Below are 16738 nucleotides of genomic sequence, written 5' to 3' on the forward strand. Positions count from 1 at the left end.
AAGTCATATTTATTTTATATATTTTGAAAGTTTAGTCCATCATTATTAATTTAACTTACATTTGAAAATTTCTCCAAGTCTTCGATTGTGTAAAAATTATAACTAAATTCATTGTTCTATTATAATTTTGAGAGGCAGAAAAGAAGATATTTTCATACGCCACCATTCCGCCAAAAATATAGTCCCTGCTAGTTTTAAACACAGTTTATCATTTCTATTTAAAGTTGCACAATTGTGATTGAGCCGGGAGTAGGAAAAGACATTGCATGGCAAATTCTGGGCATCTGTCAACAGATGACGGGGAACCACCATCTAGTCAGAAACCAGAGAAGAATCCTTCCTTAAATTAAATCGGTTAAGTTTTAATATTTATGTACAACATGATGATTTCCTTTTTTGGCACAGGGCAACTGAAGCATGTAACACATGTAATATACATATCGATTGATACATCTCATTTTGAACAGACCAAAGTTTCCTTTGAAATGCATTTGAAGTATTTTTTTTAAATCGTGGATACAAAACACATACATATATATATAACAAAGCTTATCAGGAAAGCACCACATTGATAACAAGATTTCTCCTATGATCTTTATCAGAAGAACCATTGACACTTTATGTTAATCTTCTCTATACCTCCTGAGATCTGAGTATAAAGTCAGTATTCTTATCAGCGTGGCAGTTTGTATTCTGTGGATTGGATCTTGTTGGAGTGATTGTAGGTATGAATACAGAGCAGCCTTGTGGTTCCCCGTCATCTGTTGACAGATGCCCAGAATTTGCCATGCAATGTCTTTTCCTATTCCTGGCTCAATCTCGACCTCACCACGGTGGACTAAATCCTGTAGATCATTAAGAGCTGAATGTGCTTTCTTTCTGTCAATATGTATATAGCATAAAATTTCTAGCATTAGTAACATTACACGATCTGCGATAGCTATTCCAAACATGCCATTTTGTCTATTTGATGCAATTTCCGGTACTAATTCGTTAATGTAACGGGTCTTTCCGTCAACAATGATATGCATTGCTACCGCCTGTCTCATCTTTGTAGACAATGGTTTTCCTCCTAGGGCCTCTGTATAGCTTTTATCGGCAACTTTATGAGATCGCAGTATATATGGCCGTGTTAATTTGAGCTTTGTCGTTTTAATGAAAAACAAAGATTTCACGTACCGCAATGTCTTGTAATAATATATGGCAGTATACAACATATCTGAAATAAATCCAAATTTTGCAGCCTGTTTTACCATGTAACAGGAAGTTTTGTCGGCGACATAAACACGTTTGTTTAGACCCGTTTTTTTGTTCAGTTCGTGTAATATAAAAGCAGTTGCCTGAAATATGTCAGCAATAGATCTGAGTAACATGATAACGTGGTACTCCGTCAGGTGTGAACTTATCAATTTCTCTACTGTTATTAAGCACCGCATACACGAGGGAAGGTCATCATATACCAGATTCTTTTTCGATATTTCAGTGAAGAGTTCTGGATCAAACTCGTCCTCAAAGATTCTAATGTACTCTGTGCAAATGCGTCTTGGATCCAAAAGAGAAGTTATTATCCAAAAGTTGATAGAAGGACTTAGCAGTAGAAATGCTATTCCCTTCTGATACAGTGCATAGAGATTATTGAATAAATTCTTTTGTGCTTCGCCATATATATTATGGAGAAACATGTTGTTTTCTGGTATGAAGAAATTAGGACATACTCCCTCGTACACCCATTTGAGGATCAATTTAAAGCAGACCCAGAAACACTCCAGTAAATTTTGTGGACACCAGAAATAAATTATGTTGTGTTGAATTCCCCAGAAAACTGCTGTTTTCATATGGTATGAACATAGCAATTTACCTTCATTTCCAAGCATTCTGTGAAAAATTTCCTTTGTTAAAATCTTTAGCAATCCATACACGAGAAATTGACAATGGTTCATTTCGAATACAAGTTTTTGTTCAGCCAAAGAGAATGAAATTCTCCATTCATCATGTTCATGATTCCCTAATTTGTGCCCGATTGCTACAAAATGGCATCCTTTATTGACTATATCTTGAACAGCACGCGGAGGAGGCCAGTTGTGACATCTTTCAATCCATGGGAAGGCAGATGGAGGCCAAAAGTCGCTGGCAAAACACCACGCCATATCTATTTCATCATTGCCACTCACATCACTCACACATGGTCCATGCTGAACACAATTACCCCCACAACATTTTCTTTGAAAGAAACACATCATCTGTTTATGTTTAGAACTAGATATATAAAATTTTCCATTTATTGGAATACAAGTCGTTATGAAAGCTTTGCAGTGGATATTTGGTGACAAAAGCTGAAGCAATGTGAATCCTGGTGGGCTATCGGTGCAGTTGGCAAAAATAAGGGCTCTGTCGTTGTAAAATTGAGCTTGATTTAAATCCCAAATCACTTTATTTTGCTTTAACCAATACATGTAATCAAAATCTGACCCAGCTAGTCTAAATCCTTCGCTCTTACTTCCACCCCAAAGAAAACCAGTACCCTTTGGCAATCTTGAATCACGTAATTTTTATTGGATGTCCTCTATTTCTCTTCTCATGGCCACCAGTTCTGAAGTCCCCAGTTTTAGACACAGACCCATATACAAGGACTCTGATAGGGCGCTGATAACGAAAATTTTAACATCAAGATGATATAATAAAAATTCATTTAATTGCATCTTTCTTTTCTATTAGGCTCAATAAATAAAATCGTACCGGATATATACCTTTTCTTTTGAAAGAAAATTTTTGTACATACATGAATGGTGATGAGTTGAATGCCATTTAACTGCTTGAATGGAATGGTTTCTGATTTATTAATTTTTTGTTTTTACACATGTAACTTTGCAGCTTTAAATGCCTAGGTGTCTGTATTCATCTTTTTATACCAAACACAGATATCAAAGTAGAAAATCTGTTAAATGCTGTGACGTAACAATTTTTCCCCGCCTTTCTTCTCTGGTATCTTCAGTTAACACGATTCGTAAAAGGAAGAGTTAGCTTTTTGTCAGCTGTCTTCTCCATTTCTTTAGGCTGGGTTCCTCCGGATCTAGAGTTATCAGAAGTTCATAACACACTGTATTTCCATCTCTATTTTTATTCTCTCCAGATGCCTCTCCCTACCGTAATACTTTTGTTAAGGGCACTGATTAGATTGCATAGGCGTCGGTAAACCGGGGGAGGGGGATAGGAGGGCCTTGGCTTAGCCCCTTTTTTCGCAAAAATAAACATTATGTAGCCATTTAAAATAACTTACTTCTTTGGCTGTTGTACAGAACATGACCCACAGAAAGTTTCCATATTATAAACATGATGTATGCGATATTTATTGATTAACTATTTGAGTTCAAGTAGGCGTGTACATAAAGTCCAAAGATATTTTCATGTATGGATTTAAATATTTTTTTAATAACTCTGATTTTAAAAAGTTAAGATAAATTTGAATACTGTGGAATCATCATTGTTTGTTTAATTATTCATTAAAAATTGAATTACAAAAGAATAACTTATCAACGAAATTACGTGAACAATACCCCCCCCCCATCCCAACAAATAAAAATTATTCCACGGAAGTTATGACCTATAGAAAATTTATATAAATAGAAAATGTTAAGAAATTAAATAATGAACCATCATAGTGAATAATTTCAAACTGAAAAATATATACATTAATTTAAAAAACAAAAATTTTAAAAAGTCGAAACAATATCTTTAATATCGGACAATCTTCCGATCATGGATAAAAATTAAGTACGGAAAGGAAAATGACTGAATAAAAGATAGTAAGAGGAAAAAGGATGCTTAAACGGATGAAAACGTATAAAAATAATTAAATTCTTAACACTGTCTTTAGACTACTATCTTATGTACGTAAAATCTTAAGTAAAAATCAAGATGGAGGAATGATAAATGACGGCAGATGTTGAGATCGTCCAAAATAAAATCAAGCTAAAGAAAAGAAGTTCAAAAGCGGAGGCGGAAGGATAAAAATGCAGAGAAATTGAAATCCTAAATAGTATAGCCCTGTGACCCTGATTCTTTTAACAATGTAAAAATACAAATGTTCTGTTAATGCGTCTTTATGTATATTATATGTATTTATGTTTTATTTATCAACATATAATATCGATCTAATTTTCTTTTTTTCTAAATTCATAAATTGTAATATGCAGTTTAAACAAAATTAATATATCTTATGCGTCAAGGACTAATATTTTCTTGAAAAGTTTCAAAAGACATCATTTTTCTGTTGATTTTTTTTTCAGACAATATAGACCACATCTGTGGCCCTCAAATATTTTAAGAAACGTCATTTCTCAAACATTTATAACTAAGCTTTATCGAGAAATAAGTTGACAACGACTGTAGACATCCATTTCTGAAGGAAAAGAACCCCTCACGCGAAAATTTACACGAATTCGCATATGCAAAGAATGATTTCTATCAATTATGAGCGCCCCTATCTACTATGATTTGTATTAATCAATAACTCTTTATGTACTTTTCAGACAATAATGAAGAAAAAAGACACCTGAATATTCTTAAAAGACGTGATAGTGGGTATTCTCAATGCATAAAGTATACCGGTACTTGAATTCGATTTAAAAATATGTTGAAAGTAAAGTGAAAATATAACTATACGATGTAATACAACGTGTATTTGTAAGTTAGGTCGATAAAATTTAATTATTTTCTTTGCAAAAAGTGAAAATTCCTCCATTTCAAAAGGTTTAACTTCGTTGTTGTTATTGTTGTTGTTGTTTTTGTTGTTAAACGTCCCTTTTGGTACAAACAAACTCATGGACAAGGGCTGTGTTTTATCCAGGTAAGAAAAATCATTCTTTATTTTTCAAGGATTTCTCAAAGAAATATTTTTGTCATAGTACAACATAAAATGTACATAAGTTAACAATTTTGTATTATATCGGTGAATGACTGAAGGATGAAAAAGAAAAAATATACAGACAAGATGTTTCCATCTTCAAAAAAGCATTTAATATTCATCAAAATTAGAAATATTATAATGATGGTGTATTCTAGATAGTTTCGTGGTTTAATTCGATAAAACACAGATGTACACAAAAATTTGAATTTCCTCTGTTATTATGAAAATAAGGAATGTACCCTATTTTTAAAACATTTCATTCTGAGCCATAAATATGTCCTGTAGGATGTTACTACGCCTTCTTCTGGTACGTCATATAAAACAGAATTTAAACTCTAAGAATGAAATATAAATCAGTAGAGAGATTCCTTTTTAAAATAAAGTTATAAACGATTTACGAAGATCAGTAAATTAAAGATGAGTGTAAAGAAATTTTTAATATCATAATATTAAAAAGGTGTGGAGATAAACATTTCGTTTACTGATAAAATAAAAATTCTTTTTGTTCCAGGTTTTTTTGGTGGTATCCGTCATATTGGCAAAAATACCACGAAGTAAGCTTTATTGATTGATTTTTTGATTGATTGATTAAATGATTGTTTGCTTTATTGATTGATGAAAAATTAATAATTCTATTCATAGAACCTCCGTGTCATTCTATGCCGTGCAAGAATGGAGGGACCTGCCACAATACAAAAACTTCATACACGTGCACGTGTCAAAATGGAGATACTGGGCGAGATTGATCACGTATGTTGTAAATGAGTGAGGATAGGGCAAGCAAACTCTGTTTTGAAGATGACTTGAAAAGATTTCATTCTAAATTTCCTCATTGATTCTTTTTAATGAAATAATAATTTTGAGAGTTATCGGTCCTTTCGTTGGATCGTACGGAAGCCCAAAAAAAAAATAATAATAATAAAAACGAAATTATTAAATAAAGAAAAACGAAATAATCAAATAAGAAAAGCAAAACAATTAAATAAAGAAAAACTAAATTATTAAATAGAGAGAAAAGAAATTATCAAATAAAGAAAAACATGAAAAACGAAATTATCAAATTAAGAAGAACGAAATTATTAAAAAAATCATTTCGTATAAAATCAGGATCGTACGGAAGCCCAATAATGCAAACCAAAAATAAATAAAGAAAAACGAAATTATTAAACAAAGAAAAGCGAAATTATCAAATAAAGAAAATCAAAATTATTAAATTTAGGCAGGCGAAATTATTCAATAAAGAAAAACGGAATTATTAAATATAGAAGAACGAAATTATTAAATATAGAAGAACGAAATAATTAAATACATGTACTAGTAAAGAAGAACGAAATTAATAATAAAAGAATAACGAAATTATTAAATATAGAGAAACGAAATTATCAATTAAAGAAAAACCATTTTATAAGAGATAGATCTCCTTTAGGAAATTGTGCATGTAAGTTTAATAAATATCATTGTATTATTTTTTTTGTCTTGCCTTGATTATGTGATGCATTTATTTAAACTAATGATATTTTTACTAAAATCAGTTAAGGTAGGATTCTTCTCTGGTTTCTGGCTAGATGGAATATTCCAGGTAATTTGTTAATATGTCTTATATATCTAGGTGTAAGAGATTTAAAAGACCATATTTTTCGTTCCCAAACACAATTATACAACTTTAAATAGAAATGGTAAAATGGGCTTGAAAACTAGAATGGACGATATTTCTGGCGGAATGGCGGCGTATGAAAATATCTTCTTATTTGCATCTCAAAATATAGAACATTGAATTAAGTTATAATTTCAATGCAAATTAATGGTTCTTCACTTAATTAAATTCATTTCTTATATTTACATTTTTTTTATGAATTAATTCCTTTAAATCTACGTCGTTTAACTGTCATTTTAAAACAAAACAGTGCGCCCTATATTATTTTTTACTTTTTGACGTCAAGAGCGGTACTATGACGTAAGAAAGGAGATATTTATGCTTATTCGTGATACATACCTTATATAGTTCATGAGAAAATATACTGCATTTTATTTTGTAAAAACAACCTAGTGGAAATTTATAGGAAATGTAAATATTAGATCTTGACTAAAAAAAGATGTCAGTTGGTTCTTACAATCAATGTGACGTCATATATCGAATCACTGTAATATCTTTATGACGTTTCATATCAAAGCATTGTAATATCTTTGTACTTTAGTTAGAGGTGACTTCTGCCTTTCCTACCGTAAATATTGCGACAGAGGAGAATTCTGCATCAGACCGGACTATCGAGCAACAGTAAATGTCCAGCGAAATGGACGTGGCGTAGATGTCAGCAGAAAATGAGTATGGGTTGATCGTTTAAAATATATTATATCACTCAAGATTTTTTTCTTAAATATTGACGTCGGGGATAGATGAAGCATATCTTAGAAAGAAACACGCACGCTAACTCTCGATTCCCGCCTACATTTTGGAACCATTTAATTCAATATGAATAGCAATTTGGCCATAAAATCTTTGTTTGATACAAAGAACAGTTCAATGGTAATTGATAAAATGTCTTAATACCAGCGATAAACAGTAAATTATCCATAAATCCAGCTCTTGAAAAGGGGGGGGGGGGGGTAGACGATTTTTTCCATTAAAATCGGAGTTTCAAGCATCACAGTATTTTGAAATAGTCTTAGATATGATTAAATGTTCCTTATATCTTTTCTTATGTTTTAGGCAAATGAACAAAACATAAATATTTCAATAAAATATAATGTTTCAGTTTTATATCGATTTGAAATTGATGGAAAATAAGCATTTTTATCGTTTTTTTTTTTGAATAAACATATGTACCCCCCGTGTCACACAAAAAGCTTTGGTATGAATTTGTGAAATAACATTCCATATTACCTGTAAAAAGGAATTTTTGTGACATGGGGGGGGGGGGGGTATGTTTTAAAAACATTTTCCGTTTTCCACAAGTTTTACCAAATTTTAGAGTTATCTCTCTTTGTTTTACCAAATAAGTAATGTTTTATGAAAATTCATAGAATTATCTATAAAAAATATTAAAAATTCATCAAATATGTTAACTTTTGAAAACTGATTTTGAAGTAGGCGGGAGAACAATACTATTGTTCGCAGTTCTTCTAATTCTATGGTTAATTTCTTCTCGTTATCTCCATATATCCTTCTCAACCTTCTTTCATTGAAAACTAAGTTGTTTTTTTTCTTTCATCAAATTATCTGAAATGATGCAATTTTATGCTATTATATTTTCATATTATATTTTCGAATATATAATCAAATATTTTTTGAAAAATTAATTTTAATTGTCATTAGAATTTCATTTGAAGGATACTATTGTCTTAAACTTTTAGAAAAGATTTTTTAAAAGTGTATCAAATGTCTGAATAAAGGATAATAAATCAAAATACAAAGTTAAGGGTGATAGCTTTTTAGTATGTATTATTAAAAGTGAATACATTTACTATAACGTGTGACTTTAAAATCTTTCAACTGCATGTTATGAACAACCGTTAACTAGGGCAATTCTTCAAGTAGATCCATTATCTAAATGTAGATGATTAAACAAAAAGGAAAGAAAATACTTAAAGTTAACTATAAAATGTTACACACACACTCACAATGAAATAGATACCGCAGTAAATTCTTTTTTTCTTAATTTCTTCTGGAATATGTTAAGATTCAATGTTTATCAATTATATGATTCATATTTTTACATAATTACATTTCCTTTACGACTTTTTGTATTTTAAACACTGAAAGTTCCAAAATATAGTGGTATTAAAATTTTGTGAGCTTTAGAGTTAAAAAAAAAAACAATTAAATCCCCTTGTTATGCTTCTTTTTACACCCTGGTTGCCTGTTTAATAAAATAAATAAAGGATTTCTTTTCTAATTGGAATTTTTATTCATAGAACTTTCGTGTCATTCTATGCCGTGCAAGAATGGAGGGACCTGCCACAATACAAAAACTTCATACACGTGCACGTGTCAAAATGGAGATACTGGGCGAGATTGATCACGTATGTTGTAAATGAGTGAGGATAGGGCAAGCAAACTCTGTTTTGAAGATGACTTGAAAAGATTTCATTCTAAATTTCCTCATTGATTCTTTTTAATGAAATAATAATTTTGAGAGTTATCGGTCCTTTCGTTGGATCGTACGGAAGCCCAAAAAAAAAATAATAATAATAAAAACGAAATTATTAAATAAAGAAAAACGAAATAATCAAATAAGAAAAGCAAAACAATTAAATAAAGAAAAACTAAATTATTAAATAGAGAGAAAAGAAATTATCAAATAAAGAAAAACATGAAAAACGAAATTATAAAATTAAGAAGAACGAAATTATTAAAAAAATCATTTCGTATAAAATCAGGATCGTACGGAAGCCCAATAATGCAAACCAAAAATAAATAAAGAAAAACGAAATTATTAAACAAAGAAAAGCGAAATTATCAAATAAAGAAAATCAAAATTATTAAATTTAGGCAGGCGAAATTATTCAATAAAGAAAAACGGAATTATTAAATATAGAAGAACGAAATTATTAAATATAGAAGAACGAAATAATTAAATACATGTACTAGTAAAGAAGAACGAAATTAATAATAAAAGAATAACGAAATTATTAAATATAGAGAAACGAAATTATCAATTAAAGAAAAACCATTTTATAAGAGATAGATCTCCTTTAGGAAATTGTGCATGTAAGTTTAATAAATATCATTGTATTATTTTTTTTGTCTTGCCTTGATTATGTGATGCATTTATTTAAACTAATGATATTTTTACTAAAATCAGTTAAGGTAGGATTCTTCTCTGGTTTCTGGCTAGATGGAATATTCCAGGTAATTTGTTAATATGTCTTATATATCTAGGTGTAAGAGATTTAAAAGACCATATTTTTCGTTCCCAAACACAATTATACAACTTTAAATAGAAATGGTAAAATGGGCTTGAAAACTAGAATGGACGATATTTCTGGCGGAATGGCGGCGTATGAAAATATCTTCTTATTTGCATCTCAAAATATAGAACATTGAATTAAGTTATAATTTCAATGCAAATTAATGGTTCTTCACTTAATTAAATTCATTTCTTATATTTACATTTTTTTTTATGAATTAATTCCTTTAAATCTACGTCGTTTAACTGTCATTTTAAAACAAAACAGTGCGCCCTATATTTTTTACTTTTTGACGTCAAGAGCGGTACTATGACGTAAGAAAGGAGATATTTATGCTTATTCGTGATACATACCTTATATAGTTCATGAGAAAATATACTGCATTTTATTTTGTAAAAACAACCTAGTGGAAATTTATAGGAAATGTAAATATTAGATCTTGACTAAAAAAAGATGTCAGTTGGTTCTTACAATCAATGTGACGTCATATATCGAATCACTGTAATATCTTTATGACGTTTCATATCAAAGCATTGTAATATCTTTGTACTTTAGTTAGAGGTGACTTCTGCCTTTCCTACCGTAAATATTGCGACAGAGGAGAATTCTGCATCAGACCGGACTATCGAGCAACAGTAAATGTCCAGCGAAATGGACGTGGCGTAGATGTCAGCAGAAAATGAGTATGGGTTGATCGTTTAAAATATATTATATCACTCAAGATTTTTTTCTTAAATATTGACGTCGGGGATAGATGAAGCATATCTTAGAAAGAAACACGCACGCTAACTCTCGATTCCCGCCTACATTTTGGAACCATTTAATTCAATATGAATAGCAATTTGGCCATAAAATCTTTGTTTGATACAAAGAACAGTTCAATGGTAATTGATAAAATGTCTTAATACCAGCGATAAACAGTAAATTATCCATAAATCCAGCTCTTGAAAAGGGGGGGGGGGGTAGACGATTTTTTCCATTAAAATCGGAGTTTCAAGCATCACAGTATTTTGAAATAGTCTTAGATATGATTAAATGTTCCTTATATCTTTTCTTATGTTTTAGGCAAATGAACAAAACATAAATATTTCAATAAAATATAATGTTTCAGTTTTATATCGCTTTAAAATTGATGAAAAATAAGCATTTTTATCGTTTTTTTTTTGAATAAACATATGTACCCCCCGTGTCACACAAAAAGCTTTGGTATGAATTTGTGAAATAACATTCCATATTACCTGTAAAAAGGAATTTTTGTGACACGGGGGAGGAAAGATGTTTTAAAAATATTTTCCGTTTTCCATTGATTTCTATAGTGAAAAACACAAGTTTTACCAAATTTTAGAGTTATCTATCTTTGTTTTACCAAATAAGTAATGTTTTATGAAAATTCATAGAATTATCTATAAAAAATATTAAAAATTCATCAAATATGTTAACTTTTGAAAACTGATTTTGAAGTAGGCGGGAGAACAATACTATTGTTCGCAGTTCTTCTAATTCTATGGTTAATTTCTTCTCGTTATCTCCATATATCCTTCTCAACCTTCTTTCATTGAAAACTAAGTTGTTTTTTTTCTTTCATCAAATTATCTGAAATGATGCAATTTTATGCTATTATATTTTCATATTATATTTTCGAATATATAATCAAATATTTTTTGAAAAATTAATTTTAATTGTCATTAGAATTTCATTTGAAGGATACTATTGTCTTAAACTTTTAGAAAAGATTTTTTAAAAGTGTATCAAATGTCTGAATAAAGGATAATAAATCAAAATACAAAGTTAAGGGTGATAGCTTTTTAGTATGTATTATTAAAAGTGAATACATTTACTATAACGTGTGACTTTAAAATCTTTCAACTGCATGTTATGAACAACCGTTAACTAGGGCAATTCTTCAAGTAGATCCATTATCTAAATGTAGATGATTAAACAAAAAGGAAAGAAAATACTTAAAGTTAACTATAAAATGTTACACACACACTCACAATGAAATAGATACCGCAGTAAATTCTTTTTTTCTTAATTTCTTCTGGAATATGTTAAGATTCAATGTTTATCAATTATATGATTCATATTTTTACATAATTACATTTCCTTTACGACTTTTTGTATTTTAAACACTGAAAGTTCCAAAATATAGTGGTATTAAAATTTTGTGAGCTTTAGAGTTAAAAAAAAAAACAATTAAATCCCCTTGTTATGCTTCTTTTTACACCCTGGTTGCCTGTTTAATAAAATAAATAAAGGATTTCTTTTCTAATTGGAATTTTTATTCATAGAACTTTCGTGTCATTCTATGCCGTGCAAGAATGGAGGGACCTGCCACAACACAGAAACCTCATACACGTGCACGTGTCAAAATGGAGATGCTGGGCGAGATTGTTCACGTATGTTGTAATGAGTGAGGGGAAAACAAGGGGGAAACAAGCATATTCTGTTTTTAAATATAAATGACCTGAAGAAAAGATTTCATTTAAAGCTTGTACATTGTTGCACTTTTTAAAAATACATGTTTAAATAATAATTTTGAGAGTTATTGGTCCTTACTTAGGAACGGATAGTCTTCATGCAATTATCCTATCAAAAAATGTAAATGTTAAGGCCAGATTATAGAAACAAACTTTTGTCAAAAAATTTGAAAATATTAATTTGGGTCATGTTTTAATGAGTTAAATGTATACGTTTAACCGAATAGTATTTTTATTAAATTCTCACAATTATGGGATTTGACGTGAAAAATATTAATTTTGCACAGCTTAATAAGGATGGTCACAGAGAGATTGAACATCATAGAAGGTTTAAAAAAAATTATTTTCTAGAATTTTTTTTTTACATCATTTTCAATGAAATAAACCAATCTTTGTATCATCTGTCCTTAAGATATAAGATTAAAACATCAAAAAACACCTTGAGAGATATTTTTCTTTGAATTTGTTTTAGCTTCACTAGCAATTTAATGCCATTGTAACACGTTGTGTTTATTTATTAGGTAGGGAGATAATGTCATTATAACACGTTGTGTTTATTTATTAGGTAGGGGAGATAATGCCATTGTAACACGCTGTGTGTATTAATTAGGTAGGGGAGATAATGCCATTGTAGCACGTTGTGTTTATTTATCAGGTAGGGGAGTTAATGCCATTGTAACACGTTGTGTTTATTTTTTAGGTAGGGGAGATAATGCCATTGTAACACACTGTGTGTATTAATTAGGTAGGGGAGATAATGCCATTGTAACACGTTGTGTTTATTTTTTAGGTAGGGGAGATAATGCCATTGTAACACGCTGTGTGTATTAATACGTTATATTTCCATTTGTGAACTCTTCAGAATTAGAGTCGCGTTTGGTCGTCTGACTGGGACAGCATGGCATTGCGGATAATAAAAAACATGCCAGTATCTATCCAATTTAAATGTTAAGTGCATTTGTTAGTCTTAGTCTAACTAAAGGATAGAACAACTAAAAGACATTAAAAACAGCAAAAACTTTATCGTCACTTAATAAAATTACGATATTTCCGAGGTATGTGTATTGACTTTAGATGTATCATTACGATAAATAGATACATACAATCACCAGCAGATGTACTTTAATATCCTTGCATCTCTACTCGTGATAAAAATAGAGTCCACATCAATAAAATATTTCATATACATTTTGTTAGGATTTGTTCATCGACATTCAATATGTTGTTTATACATGTTTATGTTACGTTTGTCCCCAAATTCGTACATTCTCCGACTTTTTCACAATAAAAGCACACTAAGAACTATAACTCTTCAATAGTGGAAATAAAACGTATTAGGTAGGGGAGATATTGCCATTGTAACACGTTGTGTTTATTTATTAGGTAGGGGAGATAATGTCAATGTAACACGTTGTGTTTATTTATTAGGTCGGGGAGATAATGTCAATGTAACACGTTGTGTTTATTTATTAGGTAGGGGAGACTGGTGCTATCCGCGTTGGAGACGGTGTAATGGCGGAACCATGTGCATCAGACCGAATTTTACCCGCTATTGTAAAAATTATTAATGTAAAGATTAAAATATAAAACTGATCTGTTTATCTTCTTCCTCTTTTACTTCAAATGAAACACATAAAGAGAACGAACAAAATATCAAAAGTCAATAAAAAAATAAGTCAACTTAAAAAATACAAAATCTCCTCAAATCGAATCTAAAAACTGTTTCACTGTATATGTGAAGATTATATAATGCCAAATATCTGTATAATTTGTATTTATTTGTTCAGTTCTAAGTCAAACTTTGTGACTTTGCTCTATGACTCATTGAATTTATCTTATCAAGCGAAAACTTAAAGGCAATAGTATAATTGTTAAATCGCCACTCTTGGTTTCTTCTGTTTTTATTTAAAAATAAAAATAATAAATCTAATAAATTTATTAGATTATTATAATAAATCTAAACTGGTGAATAATTGTACAATATCTTACCATAGAGACGATTGTGTAAATTGAAACATACTAGTAGTTTTCTGGTAGGAAGATAGGTCATAACCCCATCGTACGTCCATTCAGTTTTAAACAGATCCAGAAAGATTCAAAATTTTAAGGATATTTGAAAAAAATGGCGGTGAAATTTTACACAATATAATTTTATTTTAAAGAGATAGGATTCAGAAAAATAATTACTTTTATGTTTGTGTGTTGAGAGCCATCTTTGCTAGTCAGAGTGAGAAAATTAGTTCTTCTCCAAATTATTATACTCTTTGAGTCTTTTTATATCCAAAAATATACGAAGAATATATTAAGCATAATATAATCCAGTTATTAGAATTCACATTTTTAAAGTGGTCTCTATAATACTTAATGGATCTCAAATCCTTATTCTCAGATAAATGCTTGGAGTTTCTTATTAATTTGATTTTGTTATTTCGATTAAGGGGGTTGAAGGCCAAATGATTCTGTCTCTCAACTTCAGAAATGGGAACAATTTGATTTTCATATCTGAGAGTATTTTTGAATACTAGTATACATACTCTTGTTTAATTTTCGAAATTTTGTTTGAATTAATATCATGAGTTTTCGCGAAACACATTAAAAAATCTAAAATTGAAATGACTTTTTAAAATAAAATTTTTCGTCTATTTTTCCTATATTATTGCTTATTTCATATTTTAAAAAATTAAATTAGCAATTAAAAAATATATTATTACTGCAACTCATAATATTTTTAAAGAACATAAACAGACGACAAAAAAATCAAAATTTAACATATTATAAAATTCAAGCACTCATTAATAGGCCTTCATAACTCATTCCATAGGTATCAGTTTGTTTTACACTTGACTTTTGAATTTATTGATAATTAGATCTTCAATTAAATATATTTTGGAACTGATCCAAATTCGGAACTGGCCAAACGACTGACAGTGCATAGGTTTCGGAACTGGGGAGGGGGGTAGGAAATGGTTAGTCCCCTTTTTTAGTGATATAATACATCATAATTATTTATAATCCACGAAGATCTACTTCACTGAGTAAAATTTTCAAGCGCAAGACTCAGTGCATCACGCCAGAACTGCCATGGCTTCTGATGAGAGCGACTGGTAAACAAGGATATCTATCTTACAGTTTAGCAGTAATTTTGCAGAATAGTGAAATAAGGATATTCGAGTAAAAAAAGGTACAAAAGGAGGTAAAGAAGTTTAAACCCTCCCGCAAACTTTTCTTTAAATATGCAGTTAAATTGATTTTTTTCTCTTTTGGTGCCCCCCTTCTCAAGAACGATCATATATTGGCCCTTGCATGTGTATATTTGGAGATTTTTGTATTGTTTTTGTCGTAATGTTACGACATATAAACCTCTAAAAAATGAAAAGGGCGAATGGAACAGTGATAACGGTCTCAAAAGAAAATCGACAAATAAAGTCCGCATTTTATTATTTAATCTAATTTTGATAATTGATAGTATTTCTTTCAATGTTTTAGTGTAAAATAAAATGGATCCAAGATTTAGAGGACAAGATGTGTTATATTGTGAGATTTGTGAAACTGCTGAAGTCCAGCATCTTTGTGAGATTTATCCTGTCTGTGTCGGAGAACATATTTCTGATGGCTACGACAACCACAAAATAGTCTCTTACGACTCCAAGAAAACATCTCCAAAGTTTCCAGATTGCAAGGCCCATGACAACACTAGATGTGATATGTATTGTGAAGACTGTGACCTGCCAGTGTGTTTAAACTGTATAGTCTCTGAAAAACACAAAAGACATGGATTCAAAAGTCTGTATGAAGTATTTAAGTCTAAACAAGATTCTATAGAAAGTGACTTGGATAAAATGAAAAACATTATATTCCCTACCTATGCTTTTATTGAGGAGGACATCAAAAACATGATGAAATCTTTAAAGGAAGAATATGAAGATATAATACAAGGAGTTGAGAAACATGCTGAAGAACGACATAGAGAGATAAATATCGTCAGAGACATCTTCAAAATTCAAATAATTAAAATGAGAGATTCACAACTGCAAGCTTTAAAGGTCAATTTACAATACCTTGAGAAAAACAATTTCAGAGATAGGTGAAGCGAAAGAAGAAACTGAAGATGTTTTTCTCTCTCTCAGCCTATCACGGTTTATCAAGTTTATTTCAAAGTCGGAAAAGTTCAGTAAGGTACCGCAAAAGTCTTATGTCAAAAAAGAAGATGAATACATGCACGCTACAAATCCCCAAAGATGATGGAATTCTCCAAGAACCTGTACTGAAGAAAATTATCAATGAAGGTTTCAAAAGACTTCGAAGCTGAGCTGTTGGGCAAAAGGATGAGGTTTGGGTCAATGGAATGGGTAGCAATATAAACTGCTTCGACACTCAGGGTGTGATGCAAAGGACAATTAATACCAAATTATGCAAATACCCTAATGATATAGCTATCACAAGACAT

The 16738-nt window shown here is 30.3% G+C and overlaps 2 protein-coding genes and 1 long non-coding RNA gene across 3 annotated transcripts; 2 read left to right on the forward strand and 1 right to left on the reverse strand.

Annotated features, from left to right (window-relative positions):
• Window positions 1–623: 623 nt before the first annotated feature.
• Window positions 624–2872, reverse strand: LOC134252064 (uncharacterized). The gene is made up of 2 exons (XM_062734505.1): window positions 2780–2872; window positions 624–2643 (listed from the first exon to the last, which is right to left on the reverse strand). The coding sequence occupies exon 2, from the start codon at window positions 2451–2453 to the stop codon at window positions 624–626; it is 1830 nt and encodes a 609-aa protein (XP_062590489.1). The 5' UTR covers window positions 2454–2643; window positions 2780–2872.
• A 4225-nt stretch (window positions 2873–7097) lies between these two features.
• On the forward strand, window positions 7098–10486 carry LOC134252062 (uncharacterized). The gene is made up of 3 exons (XR_009988882.1): window positions 7098–7229; window positions 8819–8926; window positions 10370–10486. It is a non-coding gene; the product is annotated as an uncharacterized LOC134252062 (long non-coding RNA).
• A 5302-nt stretch (window positions 10487–15788) lies between these two features.
• Window positions 15789–16379, forward strand: LOC134252065 (E3 ubiquitin-protein ligase TRIM45-like). Its single transcript, XM_062734506.1, has one exon. The coding sequence runs from the start codon at window positions 15789–15791 to the stop codon at window positions 16377–16379; it is 591 nt and encodes a 196-aa protein (XP_062590490.1).
• The last annotated feature ends 359 nt before the right edge of the window (window positions 16380–16738 follow it).

Source organism: Saccostrea cucullata, unplaced genomic scaffold (assembly GCF_032062105.1).
Source record: "Saccostrea cucullata isolate Sc308-1 unplaced genomic scaffold, CSIRO_AGI_Scuc_v1 ctg3615, whole genome shotgun sequence".
Classification (NCBI taxonomy): domain Eukaryota; kingdom Metazoa; phylum Mollusca; class Bivalvia; order Ostreida; family Ostreidae; genus Saccostrea; species Saccostrea cuccullata.